Here is a 20,875-nt window from a genome sequence, read left to right on the forward strand (position 1 = left end):
TTTATTTAACCTTTATTTAACTAGGCAAGTCAGTTAAGAACAAATTCTTATTTACAATGACAGTCTACCCCGGCCAAACCCAGACGACGCTGGGCCAATTGTGCGCTGCCCTGTGAGACTCCCAATCACAGCCAGATGTGATACAGCCTGGATTCGAACCAGGGACTGTAGTGACACCTCTTGCACTGAGATGCAGTGCCTTAGACCACTTGAGAGCACAGGAGCCCTTTTCCAGTCATTTTTCCTTCCCTTTTTGTGTCACAAAGTGTAAAGAATTCACACTCCAGATCAGTAGACGGGAATCACAGGGCATGATGACTTACGGGGCCGTGACCGGTCTCACACTCCAGTGCAGTAGGTGGCGATGTATGCAGCTTTCAGTTGGTTGCGACCTGCCAATTCAAATTTAAAGAAGAAGCCTGTGGCTGTGTTCGAGAGCATCAACACGACTGCCCATTGACTGATTTATAAATCACTTTGCGTCGTAAATAACGATTCATTATTATTTGTAGATCAGTCCGAATGTACCACATGATACATTGCGGTTTTGATCCTTTCAAATACGGCCTGGTTATTTAACCTACGTTAGGGCGCACTGTTAGCTAGCAAGCCATCATTCGTCTGTTTGGCCAAATACTTATTATTTTCCACGGTTTATTTAGAGGTATTCCCACTTGACGAAAGTGCAATGTCGTCGTGGGCACCAGGCGGCAGACGGCCTCAACCCAACCCAAATGGAGGGTAAGTGGCCAGCTAGCGTAGCTTGAATCAGCCTCATTCTTGCCTGATTAGCTAGCTAACTAGCTAGATATGAAACTAACTATAGCAGAAGTCATATCTGGAGCCTAACTATCTAGCCAATTAACCGGATAACTATTGTATTGTGGGTGGGTGTGTGTGTAACGTTTTTAGCTTAGCTAGCTAACGCAGCTATCCACAAAGGAATGGCTAACGTTAGATGTTCAGAGTATGTGAGCAGAGTTGAGCGGTCGGAAATCGATTTCCTACGGCACTCCACGTACTCTCCAGCGACACTGCTAAAAACTGCTCTTGCACGGGGGGGGGGGGGGGGAATATTGCCGCGCCAAATTCGCTCTTAAAATGTAAATCACAATTTAACCAACCCCCATCTATTTGTGTGGCTACATTGACCTACCATTCGGTTTTGAAGTATTGAAACCAACCCATTTGATTTCAATGAATGTATTTTAATAAACATGAAAGGGTGACTTTAGAAGCGTTGATCATTTCAAATAGTCTTGCTACTGTACATGTTTTGTTAAACAGTATAGCCGGACAGGTAGCCTAAGAAGGAACGAAAATGAATTTAGGCTATATTAGCCTATTTAACTATTTTGTTTCATTTGCGAGTCCGACACACTAGACTGGCAGGAACATTACGATCACATAATCATTTAACGCGTTCATAATTTTTTTATGTAGTTATTACAAATTGATTGTTATTTTTTTTACGTAGTTATTACACACTGGTGTTTCATATGTTATAACGATTCGTCGATATGAATGTTATGATGCTGGTAAAGTTGTCTCGCGCGCACCTACAGTGCTGGCCATTAACATGTTTTTTTTAAATATAAGCTATCTAGCTCATGGATGCAAACAATGTCCTTCCCCAAAAAGATAGCAAAACATAATCTGTTTCAGTAGTAGTTAGCTAGCTAACAATATAGCTAGGTGTCATCATCTAAAATAACCCTAAATTATAAGACACTTCTTAGAAGCTAGCCACAATAAGTATTAGCCACAATAGTGGTCTTTGCAGTTAGCCTTCAAAATATACGTATGTCATTGACAGTGATGCAAATTAATACAAATAGTAGAATTATGCCATAATTGAATAAGCCATGCTAAACAAGTTTGGAATGTTATAAAATCAACAAGACAATCATTTGTTAATTTGACAAAAAATCTGTTGAAATCACCCTGGATGTATTATACTTTAGAATTGCATTGGGGCATACTTATTTCACTGTACCCCATGTCATTGATCCACAATCCATAGGTATCAGTCTACTCCGTGACACCCAGAGAACATTAGTGTCGTAGCTCTTATTGCGGGACTCTGAAACATCTGTGAATTGAGCCACATTTATTATCAATCTATGTGTATTGAACACTATTCCCGAGGAAAACCAATACTGCGTGGATGTTTTTGAGTCTGATAACTCTGAGGACGTTGGGGAAAAATATATTGGGTGTTGAGTAGACTGATACCCCATTTCATTGATCCTCAACTCTTAGGTAAAACTGTACAGTGCAAAATGAATGTCAATAGACACAATAGGTTGACTGGGGTGTGATGTCCCACGATAAGAACTACAACGCTAATATTTACGTAAACTCTTCACAGTTGTGTTCTGTGTGTGTCACCTAGTAGACTAATACCCTATTTCATTGCTTCACATTCCAACCTTCTTTAACATTATCTAGTCTAAATATGGTATGATTCCACCAATTGTAACCTTCTGCATCACTTTCAAAGAGGTACTTTTATTTTGAAGGCAAACCGCAAATTCCACTATTGTGCCTAATCCTTATTGTGGCTATTTTCACAACACGTAAACTGGTACATCGAGCCTCACTAGCCAGATGAAGCTAGCTGGCTGATTATAATGTTAGCTTTGGGCATCAGGGTTAAGTTGCTGACTAGCTATTTATTTTCATAAACTAAAGTTAAATTTCAATAGGCGAACAACAAGTGGCAACCGAGCTAATACTTACTCACAAGGATTCCTAAATCGTTGCTAAGAATAATGAAAATGACTGCAGGTTCTACTGGTCATTGTTTTCTGTCAGGTTGTATTGGTGCTAGCTAGGTACCAAGCTAAAGCTAGCTACCCCAGAAGTTGTGGTTGAACAAATGATGCTTTATTATTGACGCAGTATTGTAAACACGTCGTTCGTGGCCGGTGTTTACATCTTTGCATACTTTTTTTTGTACAGCTTTGACAGTGCTACTGTATCTTTTTTGACACGCAAAGACCCAGACAATGTTCCATAGTATGTATGTCGTGAAGCTAATGGCAGTGACACCATTACTGTGTAACTCTGGTAGGGCAACATCTGAAAAGTAGTCCACTTGGTAGTGTGTACCAGTGCTCGACCAGTCGGCGAAAGCCAACGACAGAGAGCGGTTGATTGTCAAGGGAAATTAATTCCATTATCTTGGCTTTAATGGATTTAGCCTTTTTGTTACTCTTTCAAATGACTGCTATATCCACACAGCAGACATTATGGGCTAGTTTAGGAATGCTGTGTTGCACGTATAGTGCAACATTTTCCATGGTGTCAATACGTCACGTTATATAGGTATGCACGTCAGCTTTGACATCAGGGTGTTATAGACATCGCCCGATACCGATGTTGGCATTTTTTTGCTAATTTCGGCCGATTCCGATATGTTCACCGATATATCGTGCATCCCTACTCGGTACACATGGGACAGAGACACAGCAAGATTTATATACATCTCTGCTGTTAAACTAAATGTTAGTCTAAAAAAATGTGACAATGTCTAGATGTTTTATATAGTGGAGATCAAGTTTATAAATTGCTGGGCTGATGAGACAGTGGATTGCACAGTCAAATGGAACAGAGTAAATAGGAATTTTTATGTCAGATTTAGCTGGTGGTTACTTGTGGAATAGACACTGGCTGAAATGCAGTTTTAACCCATCAGCATTCAGGATTAGACCCACCGTTGTATAAGTAGAATTGAAGATAATTCTAATGAAAAATGCCTAACTAGGCTGTCTACAGTGCCTTTGAATTCACTTTTAGAAACACGAGTTTGGCCAGCGTCTATGGCTTCAGGCTCATGCAATGGTGCCTGGTGAGCAGGCAGCGGAGAATACTCTCTTTGCGCTTGTAGAGCCACTGGGGATGCTAAACACCCTTCAGGCCACTCTAGCTGGGCAGGGATGGAGAGTTTTTATTTATTTATTTATGTTTAATTAAAAAAAATATATATATATAGCTAGCTAGCTAGGCCTGAAGTTTTTTTTTTTTAGGCAAAATGGCCCTATCAAAATGCAGAGCTCATTGAAAGAGGTAATATGTCAGGCCTATTGGGTCTAAAATCAATGATTGCCTATTGTATAGATAATAGAATGAAAATGAGCTAAACTTTAAAGAGATCACATTTTTTATTTATAAATACTTTGCTACGTGACACAGCCAGCTACCCATCTTTTTTTCATGTTAGCATGTGCACATAGTTCACATCATGCTTTCGGGATATGTCTTTTCAGATTCCACAATGATTCTTTAGTTGGTGACACTGCATCACCGCACTCCCACTCTTGGTCCTCCTCATCTTTCTAAGTCACCTTGATTTTGCACCTGTGTTGCACCTGTTTCTTTATGAATATATTTAGCGAACTCCATGACAGTAGCTAAAGCATGGGGCTGTAACGGCACACAAGTGGCCTACAAATGCATTCTGGGCCAGGCATGCCCTGAGCTTGTGAAGTGAACAGTACTGGAGAGGCGAGAAGTCCGACGCTCCAGCCTTTGGGGGGGAAACTCGCTCTGCGCTCCAGTCAAATGGGTCAATCTCCATTCCTTGCTCCGCTCACGTACTTATGGCTGTGATGCTAATAGCTGGCTAACTGTAAATCTCCTTCAGCAGTGTTAAACCTCTTCGGCCTTTTCGAAGACCAGCACCATACCCCGTGAGAGAAGACCGGACCGACGACCACAAGGATTCTGAGAGGTAGTTAACATTGCAGCTAACAAAGGGTGGCTTTGTAAAATTTTACTCTGGAGTGCTAGAGTACGCTCTGGGCGTTTTGTAAATTCAGAATGTTGTCAGATTCTCTGTTTGTAAATTGAGTGTTTCACTCTCGGAGTGTTCCCAGTGCACACTCGACGCTCTGACGGGGGAGTAGGGTTGATCCGAGTTTTCTGACCTCACAACGGCAGTCAAGCACCCAAGCTAACTGGCTAAAGTTGTCTAGCTTGCTAGCTATGTTCATACACAAATGAGAGAACACCTCACCCTGACCATTTTACTGGCCCTAGCCAAGCTGGTTAGGCTGTTTTCATGTTAACTAGAGCGTTGGTGACTAACTGTGCTGCTAACAACAATTTATTTCCTTTTTGTTTCTGACTTTTACTGACACCGGTTATATTCGACGGGTCTTGTGCGTTCGTAAATTGATTAGTTAATCTGCGCTCTGACAGACTTAGACGAGACTGCTCTGAAATCAGATTAGATAGACAGAGTGAATTTACGAACACATCCTAAGTTAGCTAGATAGTCTGCCAACATTCCTTGATTGACTGTTGATAAATGTTCATGGCAGGTTTTGAGGGTAGTGGACTAAACTCAACTCTACAGGACGTGTAAATGTTCATGGCAGGTTTTGAGGGTAGTGGACTAAACTCAACTCTACAGGACGTGTAAATGTTCATGGCAGGTTTTGAGGGTAGTGGACTAAACTCAACTCTACAGGACGTGTAAATGTTCATGGCAGGTTTTGAGGGTAGTGGACTAAACTCAACTCTACAGGACGTGTAAATGTTCATGGCAGGTTTTGAGGGTAGTGGACTAAACTCAACTCTACAGGACGTGTAAATGCAGGCTATTTTCTTTTTATTTACTTCGTTTTGTCTGATGTCGGAGCTCCAGTCCAACCACACTAGTTGCCGCTCAACTCCATCATAAATTGTGGAGTGTAGTTGGCTAGTTCCGCGGATATCAGTCTGAAACAAGTCTCTGTAAAAAAAATAATAATAATAAGACACGATAGTCTCTACAAGCAGAATGTTGAATAAACAATATTTACACTTCCATTACTGGTTGTGCATGCTGCTGGTCCGTCTGGCGGTAGGTGGAGTTAGGGTATCCACAGGAAAGTGTTGTTTACCCTACATTGCCGGTAGTTTCTGTCACTTGTATTTTCAATCTGTTGACGCATTGCATGTGATGCACAATATGTAAACAATATCTGAATGTCGTTGACCAAAGCACTTTTCTAGCAATATTGGCCATATTGTGCAAGTGTTTGTCACCTGCGAATTGCATCATTATTGAAAATAAAAAACGGAAATAAAAACTATACAGACCAACGTACTGAAGGTCTGGTTGATAACAGTTCCCTGTGGATATTTTGTATCCAATTTACCTCCGACATGGGGACAAAATCGGCAGACAACCGGTAAAGTAAGTTGAAATGAAGTTTGTTTCAACATTCTGAATTTTAATGGGACAGTGAGGGAATGCTGAGCCTGCATGTTGGTGTGTAAGTATTTCACTCTAGTATTCTAAAAAGGCTAGTTTGAAGGTCATGATGCTGTGTGGTGAGGTGGCGTGTCAAAACATGCAATCAAATGGTTTGTGAATATGTACCATAATCTGCTAATGTCAAATACTTGTTATGATGTCCGCTCCATCTGAAGAATAAAGTAGGCACACCTGTGTGTAGGGTGGAGAAAGGGGTGAACAAATGCTACAAAGCCTAGTGAGGTTTTTGTTTTACGGGGGAGCTATTTTTACTGAAAGAGCACAGCATGACATGTTAATCTCTGAAGTCATACAGTAGGCCTGTACTAATATGGTGCATATGTCTTTGCCATTGTGAAAGCCACTTCATGCATGAATGTCTGTGTTACTTTCAGTTACGAGGACTTAGACCAACACCATGACTACTCCGGTAACAACATGGACTATGAAGGATATCAACATCAACAAAATGGTAAGATCACATTTCTCTTATGTGGTCTGTCAACTAAATACATTTATTTGCCAACGACCTGTTTAGAAAATGTATTCTCTCCCTTCTCAGCTTCTCCCAAAGTTTACAATGCAGCTGACAAACGTAGCGCCCTCTACCAGCGGTTCTATAAGCAACTCCAGGAGAAGACACCTGCCGACTGTGTGGTTCTGTCTGTGAGCAACCAGAGCACGTGAGTAGCTCACCTTTAAGAAAATAGGGTATTTATGCGTTTTGGATTTTCCTTTCGGCAATATTTTCTATGCCCTTGTAAGGGGAGGTGCATGTGTGTTTCTCCAGGAGTGAGGATGGAGAATTCAGCAACTGTGGTGGTTGTGTCTGAAAAGGAATTAAAATACCCATACACCTGTTGGGGATGACTTGTGTGGGAATTTAACTGTAATCGCCAAGAAGAACTATGTATGAATGGCAACAACCTGGAAAAACTAAACTGAAGTCAATTATGAAAATTATGAAAGGTAAATGTAAAACTATTGTTTTAGCTTATCTAAACGGGCCAAATGCTACTACTGTTCTTTTTTTGTTTGTTTCTTACACACTTGCATAAACTTCCATACTACTCATGTCTGTCTCTCCAGGTTGGCTGACATTTTTTTTTAAAAATCTACTTGTAGAAAACTGCCCCCCTGTTTTATGAATCAGTCCCCCCCCCCCCCACCCCCCCTCCTAAGACCTTTAGTAGTTTTTGTTTTCCTTGCAATCACTTATAAATGAGTTTCTTCACATGCAGAAATTCAAACTCTCTCTGCTTAAAAAAATATGAATTGCACCATCCTCGGCTTAAAGGAGATTCACCATATCAACATCTCCTGTGAAGCCAGATTTTCGTTCAAATTGCGCCCAGTTAATTAAACTTGACTAACGCTATTAGGGATTGTTCGATATACCATAATATGCCAACTTGATTTGTTGAAGATACATATTTGGTTGATTCTTGACATAACCATCAAAAACATGAATCCAGACATTCACCACAGACACTACAGAACAATCAACAGAAACATAACACAATGTGTTATGAAAACTAAAAACATCTTGGAGAACATCACTTTTTGTTGTGTTCAAAGTGCACTCTCAATTCTTAATCTGATCATCATCGGTCTGACAGTGAATATTGTACACACTTTTCTGGAATGTGTCACGTAATACATGTCATGTAATACATGCGTATTTAACTCTACTTTTCACCCGTTCATATATTTCATGAAATGGGATAGATGAGTTAGCCATCCAAACTCATGAAACGGAATGAAGCTTTTATATCCATCTCTGAAGAAAATGTAGAAGTTGTCCAGTTCTTGCAGCAATCGAAGAGACTGAAGGTCCATTGACCTCCATGGGTTCACTCTGCCTTTTAAAATATAAGTTCTGTTACAATGAAAGGCTAACTTGTTTTAATTTCATACTGTAAGTAGCCTGCTTTAGCACTGCTTTGGTAGCTACTTACACCTGTAAATAGTAGTAACAGGATGGAATTGCTGCCATTTTTAAATGATTGTATGCTCCCCATAAAACACTTGCCATGTCTACCCCTAGCAAACCTATTCAATTCCCTGCTCAAAAGTGTTATTGCAACACTCACATAAAATGTAACAATGTTACATTTGAATATAGCCTACCAAAAAATGCCCTGTGTAGTAATAATAACACTATCGGCTGATCTTTTTCCCTTTTCTTCATAGTGTGCTATAAAGTTATGTTTTCTCAGTGTTATATAATGTAAACCCGGATGACCTATGCAACTTCCATCTTTATACTGTTAACTCACGCTCATCTTGACCCTTGTGGACACGACACATTCAACTTGCGTCTTTTGAAATGCTCACCCCTGCCTAAACGTTTTGCTGATACTTTCTCTGAGAAGAAAAGACCTACAAACTAAAAACTGGTGCCAAAAGATGCTGTTTTGTGGAGAAATTCAATAAGTGCCGTGTTAATTGACAGTAGTGTTCTTACTGAAGCAGCGTTTTAAACATTCATCAAAAGTGTTATGATGTGTACCTGTTGTGGGCTTTGAGACATCACTGTCCCACCTTCCTCAACATATTGTATGTTACACACACACACAGTAGTGACTGTAGGTTCAATGAAGATTGTCACTGGTCAATACTGTTCATGCTCTTTCAATACTGTAGATTTATTTATGTTTATAAGCATATTTAAATACAAAATGCACATCAACAGAAAGAACTCACAGCAGGCTGGATTTAATCACCTTATCACATACATTTTTATAATATTAGGCCTATGGATATTAGGCTTGGGCGGTATCCAGATTTTCATATTGACATACCTTCCCTTCTCTCATCCCGTGATTTACGGTATTACCGGTTTAGCACACAAGGGGGTGCTAAAATCACAAGAGAAGCCCATTGGGCCTCTGTTACCAGACTACTAAAAATATGCACAAACTAATAGCGAAATCACATAAGACGCTTTTAGTATATGCTAACGAGCAAAAAATGAACAAACTAATTTGCAAATCCAGCACAGTTGTACAAGCATAGCTCATAGCTACAGAATGTCAATTTCGGTTGAGTGTTGACATTTACAAGCAAAAGTGAATGAGATACATTGTTCAAATGAACAAAGTTGTGATACATGCTTTTCTGAAGGGAGAGCAGCATGTGTACACGGAGCACAGGGGAGAAGAACGCAGGAGAAAAGCTATTAGGAAGCACAGGGGAAAAACAGCAACTGTACAGAACTCATCCAGAGATCTGACTACTGACAGAAAGCTTTTTATAAGATATCTGATGGCAAACATTTACTAGTGAATTGCATAGAAGTGTAACTTCACCTCGTGTGCTGCACAACAGAGACTCACCGATATAGAAAGCTATGGACTCACTAGCTCCCATTGTGCTATTTACAAACAAACACATGACTGGATCAACTTTTCTGGGGAAGTATGGTAAGCTTCATAATGTGACAGGTGAAATGATGAACGCATTCTGCTTTATCTCCTAAAGTATTGTACAAGTTGACTGCAGGTATTAACAAACAAAAAAAGTACCTACAAATATTCAAATGTATTGATATCGCATGGTTTTTTCCAAATACCCCCAGTATACGGTATACCGCCCAAGCCTAATAGATATACCAGGTTATCCTGCTCTTCACTGGTCACTTAACTACACCTTGATAGGAGTTGTGATTCAGTTGAGGTGTCTTTGTGGTTGATTGAAGCCAGGCCTGGACATGCTGCCACAGCACAGCGGTGCTGCTCTCCTCTCACACGACATGCCTGCGCACCCCTCGTTTGTGTGCAGAAGTCAATAACCAGCTTTCTTCTCTTCTTTCAAAGGGATTACCCCAAATCTATAGGCCACTGTTTGCAGGACCGTGGCCTCTCGGTGGAAATGATTTACCTGCAGGCGGAGTCGGGCCTGACCCGGGCCCTACAAGATGTCCGCTCCGACGGTTCCCCCTTATGTATTCTCGTCGAACAGACTAACGTAGCTCTGTCCTCGTGCACAGTAATCATATTTTCAGAATCACTCAAAAGTAAGTCCCCCACAGTCACCTGGCCCCTTCTAACTAAACAATTAAAAATGTATCTCTAAAAGAGCAACAATACCAAGTCTCACACTCCTGATAAAACCTATTTTAATTTAGATAATTTAAGGGTGATATATAATATTAGGCCTATGGTGATTTTAGTTTAATTCTGTAGTTGAGTACTCAGCAGTTCACATTTGACCCACTCATCAGAGGCTCTCACATTAAACTTAATATTAATTTAGGTTTGAAATAATACTGACATATATACAGTACCTGTCAAAAGTTTGGACACACCTACTCATTCAAGGGTTTTTGTTAATTTTTACTATTTTCTACATTGTATAATAATAGTGAAGACCACTATGAAAAACAATATGGAATAATGTAGTAACCAAAAAAGTGGGAAACAAATCAAAATATATTTGAGATTCTTCAAAGTAGCCACCCTTTGCCTTGACAGCTTTGCACACGCTTGGAATTCTTTCAACCAGCTTCATAAGGTAGTCACCGGGAATTAATTTCAATGAACAGGTGTGCCTTGTTAATTTATGGAATTTCTTTCCTTCTTAATGCGTTTGAGCCAATCAATTGTGTTGTGACAAGGTAGGGGGATATACAGAAGACAGCCCAATTTGGTAAAAGACCAAGTCCATATTATGGCAAGAACAGCTCCAATAAGCAAAGAGAAACGACAGTCTGTCATTACTTGAAGATATGAAGGTCAGTCAATCCAGAATATTTCAAGAACTTTTAAAGTTTCTTCGCGTGCAGTCGCAAAAACCATCAAGCGCTATGATGAAACTCTCATGAAGACCGCCACAAGAAAGGAAGACCCAGAGTTACCTCTGTTGCAGAGGATAAGCTCATTAGTTACCAGCCTCAGAAATTGCAGCCCAAATAAATGCTTCACAGAGTTCAAGTAACCGACACATCTCAGCATCAACTGTTCAGAGGAGATTGCGTGAATCAGGCCTTCATGGTCGAATTGCTGCAAAGAAACCACTACTAAAGGACACCAATAAGGAGATGAGACTTGCTTGGGCCAAGAAACAAGAGCAGTGGACATTAGCCCGGTGGAAATTTGTCCTTTGGTCTGATGAGTCCAAATTTGAAATTTTTGGTTCCAACCGCCGTGTCTTTGAGATGCAGAGTAGGTGAACGGATGATATCTGCATGTGTGGTTCCCACCTTGAAGCGTGGAGGAGGTGTGATGATGTGGCGGTGCTTTGCTGGTGACACGGTCTGTGATTTATTTAGAATTCAAGGCACACTCAACCAGCATGGCTACCACAGCATTCTGCAGCGATACACCATCCCATCTGGTTTGGGCTTAGTGGGACTATGATTTGTTTTTCAATAGGATGTTGACCCATCACACCTCCAGGTTGTGTAATGGCTATATAACTAGAAGGAGAGCGATGGAGTGCTGCATCAGATGTCCTGGCCTCCACAATCACCCAACCTCAACCCAATTGAGATGGTTTGGGATTAGTTGGACCGCAGAGTGAAGGAAAAGCAGCCAACAAGTGCTCAGCATATGTGGGAACTCCTTCAAGACTGTTGGAAAAGCATTCCAGGTGAAGCTGATTGAGAGAATGCCAAGAGTGCAAAGCTTTCATCAAGGCAAAGGATGGCTACTTTGAAGAATCTCAAATATAAAATATATTTAGATTTGTTTAACACTTTGTTGGATACTATATGATTCCATATGCGGTGTTTCATAGTTTTGATGTCTTCACTATTATTATACAATGTAGAAAATAGTAAAAATAAAGAACCACTTGAATGAGTAGGTGTCAACTTTTGACTGGTACTGTATGCACGTATCAGTCACACTAGAAAAAGTATTAATTGCTTGATATAAATCCCCAGGAAATGTCAAACTAGCAGATGACAAAAAAAAAATACATTGTATTATATATATATATATATATATATATATATATATATATATATATATATATATATTTTACATTTTAATGTCTTTTTAAACTACTATTGAATAGTTTCTTAAAGGTGTACTATGCAGCATTTTATATCAGGCTTAATACCCATGCCGATATATCCTCCAAACCACGGCTTCTCAGGCATTATCACTTAAATCATTTTGATTTCGGGGGAATAAGACTTAAAAATACCTGAAATAAATGAGTACAATTTATATATTTTTTTGTGAATGAAGCAGTATTGTTGTTCGTACCTCTGAGAACGAGAACCAATCGTGCAACAGGAAGAAGCTGTTTGTGTACATTGAGGGTGGCCAGACCGTCCACTTACCAGTGAACAAGCAACTTTACAGCTTCAAATGATGTTCAAAAATGTTTTTTGTCTCAATGATGTATTACTTTAATTTGACCTATCCTAGACATGTAGGGCTATTACTAGGTGGATACATCATGTAAATTATATAGCCTATGGCATTTATATCAATAATGGTAGTATCTAAATCATAACAGCTAAATCATGAACAGGCCATATGCTTGTATTTCTTTAAATATTATCAACAAATACTATTTAATAAGTAAAATTGTTATTGTACTGTTATTTAATATGAACTTTTTCCTGTTCAGCACATGTGTGGTTATGGACCTATATAATATAAAAAATGTTCTCTGGAACTGAAGTACATAATCCTCAACTCTCAAATGATCCTCAAAGATGCCTTTCCTTAATCCACATACAATGTTATCCTTGAAGCGATACTGCATGTCATGCAAAATCTGTATAGTGAAATAATACTGTGTAGTTAGTATTTATGCACAAATGGATAACTAACCTTTTTCAACTTTTATGCATAAAACATACCAAAAAATACATATTTGCTGTACATCAAAGTAACATTCACCTTATCAAATATATAATACCAGTATTCAAAGTATATGTATTAAAAACATTGTTTAAAATGTGTTAATTTATTACTGATTATTACATATTAATGCAATATGAACTGTTTTGAACACAAATGGCATTGCATTTTCACTCAACCCCAAAGTAAAACCCCATATCAAAATAAACTTGTCTGAAAGAAGTGGGACATATCAGAGCAAGACCTCCTGTATGATTAACTTATATAATGTCTTAACTTTTAACCTTCAAACCCCTCTACTAGTCCACCGCAACATGCCCAAGGACCATGCCATGGACTTTGTGATGGCGGAATATGGCCGTGGGCTTGGGGAGCGGACGCAGCAGAAGGACCCTGCAGCAACAGGGGCGCGGGCGGCCGAGCTGGTGGATGACTACCTGGAGAGAGAGAAAGTGGAGAGGCATGCTGTGCCCTCTGACACCCGCCAGCTGCTCTTCTTCCTGGCCGAGGGAGTTCACCTGTACCCCGAGGAGCTGAGCACCATCGCGGAGTATCTTCGCAACCGCCAGGACCATCTGCAAGGTGCAGCCACACAACCATAGTGTCCATAGTCTTTATGCACAGAACAAGCTTTTTATTTAGGACAGCAAATGAAATCTCCTTTTTTTTCTAAGAATTTATGTGATTGTTCGTTGTCTCTAACTACACCATACATTGCAATTTGTTAATGGAAATACAGCATTCTTAGATACTAAAGTGACAATGCTGAGTTATAATTTGTCTATTTTTAGGATGTTATACACTCCTATAAAGGGTTGTTCTAATGTTTTCTCTTTCCCAGCCACGTCTGAGACTGGTGATGGCCCCCGGCCTGAGAGGAAGAAGATGTTGCCTCCTGGTTTAGGTAAACCTCCACCGCTGCTACCCACCCCCTCAGGCCCTCATGGCAGAGAGCCACCCCCTGGGATGGGAGAGCAACCTGTCACCCCCCTCATGACTCCAGGTGAGTTACCATTCTCGAAAATAGAAATGTTCTGCAGGGCAGATGGGATCGATATCAGATGGGAATGTTAAAATCAATCACTTATGAGTCACTTGTTATGGCTATGCTTGTATATGTAAGTGTTGAGTCTCTCTGATCTGTTTTCTTAGGCTCATACCCCAAGACCAAGCCCCCTCCACTGCTGTCCATGCACCAGGGACAGGGGCTACCTCATCGTCCCACTCATGGCCCCCACGGTCCACTACCTCGAGGACCCCCACACCACCATGGGCCCCCTCCCCCCCGAGGGCCCCCTTCCGCCCGTGGTCTTCCACAGAGTGGCCCCATGCCCCCACACGGCCCCAGAGGAGCCCCACCATCACTGAAGAGCCTTCACATGGGACCCCAGCCTGGGCTGCTCCCCTGTCCAAGTTAGTCACATGCTTTACTGTTCTACTATTTCATGCCCTTCACGTGTCATCTTAGGTTAGGCTCACTAAGAGCCTTGGACCAGAGCATCAGAGTGTACTTAAAAGCAGCGGGTGGCAGTCCTATCGCCTCGGACCACAAAACATCAGACATTATTTTATTTTAATTTCCCAATGCTTCTACATGTTGAATTGTCACTGTTCTTCAACACCAAGCACATTGTTGACTGCACGGCCAACGTTTGTTCTAGAGTTTTCCCTCTTGTCGTCTTAGGCAGGGGTCAGCAACACATTACAGTACAATACAACAGTAGCATTTCTATAACATGTCAATATCCACAAAACTATTGTACATTTAATCCAATCATGTTCCTGTCTCCTGTCTGATCAGGTGGTCTGCCTCCACACAATAACACACCCAGGCGCTGAGAGAAGAACACCTCTAGACCACCATGGACAGACAGCAGAAAGCATTAGCGCTGATCAGAAAACACTGTCATACTGGCCTGAGGAGTGGGATCTCCTTCAGCTCAGTGCCCTGCTGCTGCTCTCTCAGGACCCCACACTACCACTCCTCATCTCAGAGCCCTGTATAGATAGTCTCTGCATCCATAGTTTAGCAAGCTGAAATGGAATGTTGGTTTTATTTGACTATTTGGGAGTTCAGAGCTCAATTTTTTTATGAGTGTTTGAGTTGACCCACAACGATGTTCAGGAGCCAAGTCAGAACAAATGACTTTTTTTTTTTTATTGCATTCTCAAATTCTTTTTTTTTTTTTTTCATTTATCTGTTATTAGTTTTTATCTGAAAATTGGCTATCAAATATTATAATAAACAATAGATTAAAGGCAAATCAATCTCATATCTTTTACGATCATCTCATCACACTCAATGGTCTGTCTTTGGATTTTTCCTAGGAGGATCTGATGCGATCAATTTAAGAACATAGTAAGAAATTCATGGTAAAGTCTGCACCTGTTGTATTTGGCGCATGTGACAAATATAATGACATTTTAATCTCGTGATAAATATGAAGGTGATATGTTCAGGAGTAGGTCTGAGCATGTGGTTATCGACTTCAATATTTATTTAAAGTAAATTGGTAATGATACTGGAGTAAAATTAGCTAGTTAACAAGAACGGAACTCAGTTTCTTAGGCTCTATTTTAAAATATGTTCTACAGGTGTTTTATTAGAATAAAACATTCCATTGTAGCTTTTTAAGTTGGCGGTCTGAGAGAAATGAATGCTGTTTTAGAGAACTTAATGTTAATTCCTTTTTCTGTGTTATCTCCCATGATCAAATAAAAAATGTAGCCCCAACCATCACTCAGTGTTTAGGACAGTATAAAAGGTGTGACTAAACAGTTTCTGGCAGCTGTTTCCTATTGGGAACCCTCAGTATGTGCACATGAAAATTAAGAAGTTATTGTGGAGATGTTTTTTTTTACATACACGGTACTATATAAAACATGAGATACTGTGTGTATCTAAGCCAACCTTGGCAGTGGTCTGATGTAACTTCAGACAAGTTGTAGTACTTATCACTAGATGGTGCTATAGATCCATTCAACTATCATTATCTTTGAAACCACTGCATCGCCAATATCAAATGTGTTTTGTCTTCTCTGACATTGAAAGGCTACAAACAATTTATTTGAATCAGAAGTCCCAGTTATTTTTTCATTGTTTTTGCCACAAGCCTGTAATGTTGTTTTGCATGAGATTGTTTCCTTAGTAATTACTTATTCTGTGTCAGTTTAAGCGAACGAAGCACCTCACTGAATTGATTATTAAGATTAAAGGAAATAATCTTGTTACTGAAAGTGTTCTGAGACAGATAAAGGTGCCAGACTTTTTGAAAATGAAATCAATTCCTCTTGAATTCAATTTTCATCCATTTCATATTGCGCTTCATGTCAAAGTGTACACCATTGAGTTTTCTATGTGGGCATACACAATAGATGTCTAATAACAGTAGTGGTGGCTCTATTCAAAGTTTGAAACAAATAACTATTTTCAGAGAAATGGCTGATGTCCTACAACAATGCTGAGAAAGAAAGACATTGTCGGCTAAGATTCAGACAGTATATGTATTTCCAGTACATTGTCGATTGTACAATGCTTGCAAAGTGAAAATCAAATATCGATCCTGTTTGTTTTGTCCTTTGTCAGTGTGTGTCTTACAGGATGCACACATCAAATCAAAGTTGATTGGTCGTGTACACAGTATAGCAGACTTAGTGGGTGCGGCCAAATGCTTATGTTACTAACTCCTAACAATGCAAGAAAATGTCAAACGGTACACAATTATTTCTGTTTTGAAATGTCGGAACAAATCCAATTAATTTGATCATGGTTAAGTTGTGTTAGTATGTGGTTGTGTTAGGTGATTGTGATGTAGTGTTCTGTTTAGGAGTGAGTGTGGCATACAGTCACTGTGAGTGGGTGGACGTGTGTGGTCAGGCATGTTCTCCAGTTGTTTTTGTCTCCCAACTCCTGATCACAGGCCCTCGGCTGCAGCTGTGAAGAATCCATCGACTCTCAAAGTAATGGAGAACTGTTTATGCTTCATTTCACCAGCTGAGAAATGTTGATTGGAGCTTTGTGGGAGAAGGGAAAAACAACATCCTATAAATCAGTTGAATGGCTAGACTGAAACATGGATAATCAGACAGACAGATTGACAGATCAACCGTTTGAATACAATCTTTTTGCACACATACCGAGAACTTCTTACCCATGTCTTTGCACATGTAGCCCATGTACAGTAAGTAATCACCTTAGATGCACAGCAACACCGCCCTCCCGTAAAGCCTTATACGTTTACTTTCTACTTCTGCGTTAGCTTCACAATTGGATATCAATCAAAATGTATCACTATGACTATTCCTGGCACCACTGTGTCAGAATTCACAGGATCTGATCTGCAGTTGGCTCTTAATGGGACTTGTTTCTAAATTACCTTAACCCCAAACTGGGCCTGTGTGTGCTGCTGAGAATGAGATCTTCATTAGGATCCTCCAGCTCTGACCCCCCCCCCCCATCGCCACAGATGAGTGCCAGGTAAGCACTCTAACAGCCAAACATGTTGATAGTTAGACCCGTTATTGGAAGGTGTTATCACAACAATTAACACTCCAATGTGTGGGTATCTATGGGTGGGGTTGAGTGATTTGGGGTAGGTGGCTTTGTGTCTAGATTGAAAGCCCCCTTCTCATTTAAATGTGACTAAATGCCTATGAGAAAGCCTCTAGATTCTGAATGAGCACAGTTCTGTAGGGTACATTTCATTTAATGGTATTTAATATTGAGGGGAAACGTGCTATAAGTCTGCATGTATTTGTGTATATGTGGTATGTAGTGTATGCATGATATTAGTCACCCACTCTGACGCAGTAAAGAGAGATAAAAGGCCATGTATTTAGTGTTTCCATCCATTCTTCAAGAGATTTCTCTTTTTCTCCACTGCGTATTTGGTAAAAACGCGCTCCTCTTTCTCTCTTTTTTTCTTTATGTTTTTGGTTGGCTTGGCTGTGCCGCTGTTTCTTCGTTCCTCAGCATCAGGCCCCTCTGCACAATGGGCTTTAATTGGGTTAAGTTTGTCCGCCACAGATAACATTTATTTCTGTTGAGAATAAAACAAATTGCTGGCGCTAATGGCAATGTTTAATGTAGCTCTTTTTATTATGGATGGAGGAAATTAGGAGACGACTCCCTACAGAGAGCTGATGTCGTGGGAGTGTTGCAGCTCATCAGAAAATCATTTTCACTGGAATGCTGTCATCCTTGCCACTCCCTCCTCTTCCCCTTTTCACTGGCTGCCTGGCCCCTGTATAAGATAAACATATGCCAAAAACACACATAACACAGTATGGGAAGCAGAAATCCCATTGAATGTGTATTAACACAGAAGTCAAGGATTTAATTAAATATTCTAGGTGGGGGGAAAAGATGAGGAAAACAGTTATTACTTAACAAATGGATGACATAATTGATGTACAGTACATGGATGCATGACTATCCCATCAACCAGGACCCCTCTCCACCCCCATCCTCCGCCAATCTCCCCTCATCATCATTACCATTATTGTGCTCTGGTCCATAGTGGCCTGCTCATGTAGAGCAGCTGAAATCACTCCTGCAAACCCTCCAAACTGTGCTAGGGAACCTGAACAATGGTATAACACAAATTCCTCTATGCACATTTGGCTAGAGTTTAACACAGTCAGAGGAGAGGGATGAATCCTAATAGACCAAAAACATTAAATTAAATATTGGTAAACAAATGTTTATTTTCCCATGCATATTTATTAAAAAGATACTAGAGGCTAAATGTTTTCTATGCTCTCACCTTTGTGCTCATCATCCACACACACCACGCTAACGAGACAAAAGAGTGTGGCTTTGCAGTATTTAAATCAGTTATGTATAATTATTTCCTATAAAAATAGCTTATCTAGGGCATAACCAATGAGATGTAACATTGTCTGTGGAGGGGGGACGTAGCGGAGCTGGCAAGAGTTCAGCTGAACAGAACAGAACAGAGAATCCGCTGTAGGCAACATAAATATAACATGAACTCTCCAGGCTTGTGACAGTACAATGTGGGAGTCTTTAACAGGGCTTTCTGGGGCTTCACTAGGCAGCTAGTCTACTACACAAAGAATATAAGGCGTGAGTCAGAGGGTCAATGAGTGAGTGAGTATGCTGTTTCCATCAACTGGGTTGTCTATGATTTGTGTGACACATCCTAATGTGTCATCATTAAACGTGTTACCAATAATCAAACAACATTTCAAATCAAGGAACAAACACAGTGATGTCTGTATTGTAAATGTGATTGAGTAAAATGCACATTGAAGTCACATCTCAAATGTTGTTCTAAATCAGCAGGTCCTAAACTAAGGATCGCCTTGATTCGAAAATGGGGTTGTGGGAGATTTTCCAAAATCCTGAAGGAGAGAATATATACAAAAATAAATAAAATATATAAATTATAATATCGTATTTGTATCTCAATAGCATTGTAATGTGGTTAACCTTAAAAATCTAAATGAAAATTATTAAAATCTAAAAGATATAGTTAAATCAGAGAGCGCCCTCAATATCATGGGAAAAGGCAGCACTTGAATCATTCCCAAGGTGAGTGGCTTGGCTGGCCAGGCTGGCTACGGTATGAAACTACACACTATTACAGAGACTTTTATATTACCGGCCGCAATTGATATGGTGAAAACAATGTGTGGGGAGGCAGATGCAAAGAAACTCACATCAAAACCTTTGTCAGATAACACTTAAACAAAGAGTTTATGGTATTGCTAGAAATCAAGAGGAAACTGACTGAACGACTCCAAAACTCCCCAGCTTATGCTCTCCAAATGGACGATAGCTGTGAGGGCCGAGATGCCCATGCATTGGCTTTTGTTCGCTATACAGTGCCTTGCGAAAGTATTCGGCCCCCTTGAACTTTGCGACCTTTTGCCACATTTCAGGCTTCAAACATAAAGATATAAAACTGTATTTTTTTGTGAAGAATCAACAACAAGTGGGACACAATCATGAAGTGGAACGACATTTATTGGATGTTTCAAACTTTTTTAACAAATCAAAAACTGAAAAATTGGGCGTGCAAAATTATTCAGCCCCCTTAAGTTAATACTTTGTAGCGCCACCTTTTGCTGCGATTACAGCTGTAAGTCGCTTGGGGTATGTCTCTATCAGTTTTGCACATCGAGAGACTGACATTTTTTCCCATTCCTCCTTGCAAAATAGCTCAAGCTCAGTGAGGTTGGATGGAGAGCATTTGTGAACAGCAGTTTTCAGTTCTTTCCACAGATTCTCGATTGGATTCAGGTCTGGACTTTGACTTGGCCATTCTAACACCTGGATATGTTTATTTTTGAACCATTCCATTGTAGATTTTGCTTTATGTTTTGGATCATTGTCTTGTTGGAAGACAAATCTCCGTCCCAGTCTCAGGTCTTTTGCAGACTCCATCAGGTTTTCTTCCAGAATGGTCCTGTATTTGGCTCCATCCATCTTCCCATCAATTTTAACCATCTTCCCTGTCCCTGCTGAAGAAAAGCAGGCCCAAACCATGATGCTGCCACCACCATGTTTGACAGTGGGGATGGTGTGTTCAGCTGTGTTGCTTTTACGCCAAACATAACGTTTTGCATTGTTGCCAAAAAGTTCAATTTTGGTTTCATCTGACCAGAGCACCTTCTTCCACATGTTTGGTGTGTCTCCCAGGTGGCTTGTGGCAAACTTTAAAAGACACTTTTTATGGATATCTTTAAGAAATGGCTTTCTTCTTGCCACTCTTCCATAAAGGCCAGATTTGTGCAATATACGACTGATTGTTGTCCTATGGACAGAGTCTCCCACCTCAGC

General features: G+C 40.2%; 1 protein-coding gene across 4 annotated transcripts; it reads left to right on the forward strand.

Moving 5' to 3' along the window:
• Positions 1–290: 290 nt before the first annotated feature.
• On the forward strand, positions 291–16,349 carry si:ch211-216l23.2 (uncharacterized). Of its 4 annotated transcripts, none has more exons than XM_021597033.3 (9): positions 291–741; positions 4,649–4,735; positions 6,643–6,719; positions 6,810–6,930; positions 10,066–10,265; positions 13,372–13,650; positions 13,910–14,071; positions 14,221–14,481; positions 14,870–16,349. In XM_021597033.3, the coding sequence occupies exons 1-9, from the start codon at positions 689–691 to the stop codon at positions 14,905–14,907; spliced, it is 1,278 nt and encodes a 425-aa protein (XP_021452708.3). In that variant the 5' UTR covers positions 291–688; the 3' UTR covers positions 14,908–16,349. The 4 variants fall into 4 exon arrangements, with proteins under 4 accessions (XP_021452708.3, XP_021452717.3, XP_090039251.1 ...); XM_021597042.3 differs by having other exon boundaries at positions 324–741; positions 4,652–4,735; XM_090183125.1 differs by lacking the exon at positions 10,066–10,265 and having other exon boundaries at positions 409–741; positions 4,652–4,735.
• The last annotated feature ends 4,526 nt before the right edge of the window (positions 16,350–20,875 follow it).

The sequence above is a fragment of the Oncorhynchus mykiss genome, chromosome 1, assembly GCF_057628025.1.
Source record: "Oncorhynchus mykiss isolate SJ-2025 chromosome 1, ASM5762802v1, whole genome shotgun sequence".
NCBI lineage: Eukaryota > Metazoa > Chordata > Actinopteri > Salmoniformes > Salmonidae > Oncorhynchus > Oncorhynchus mykiss.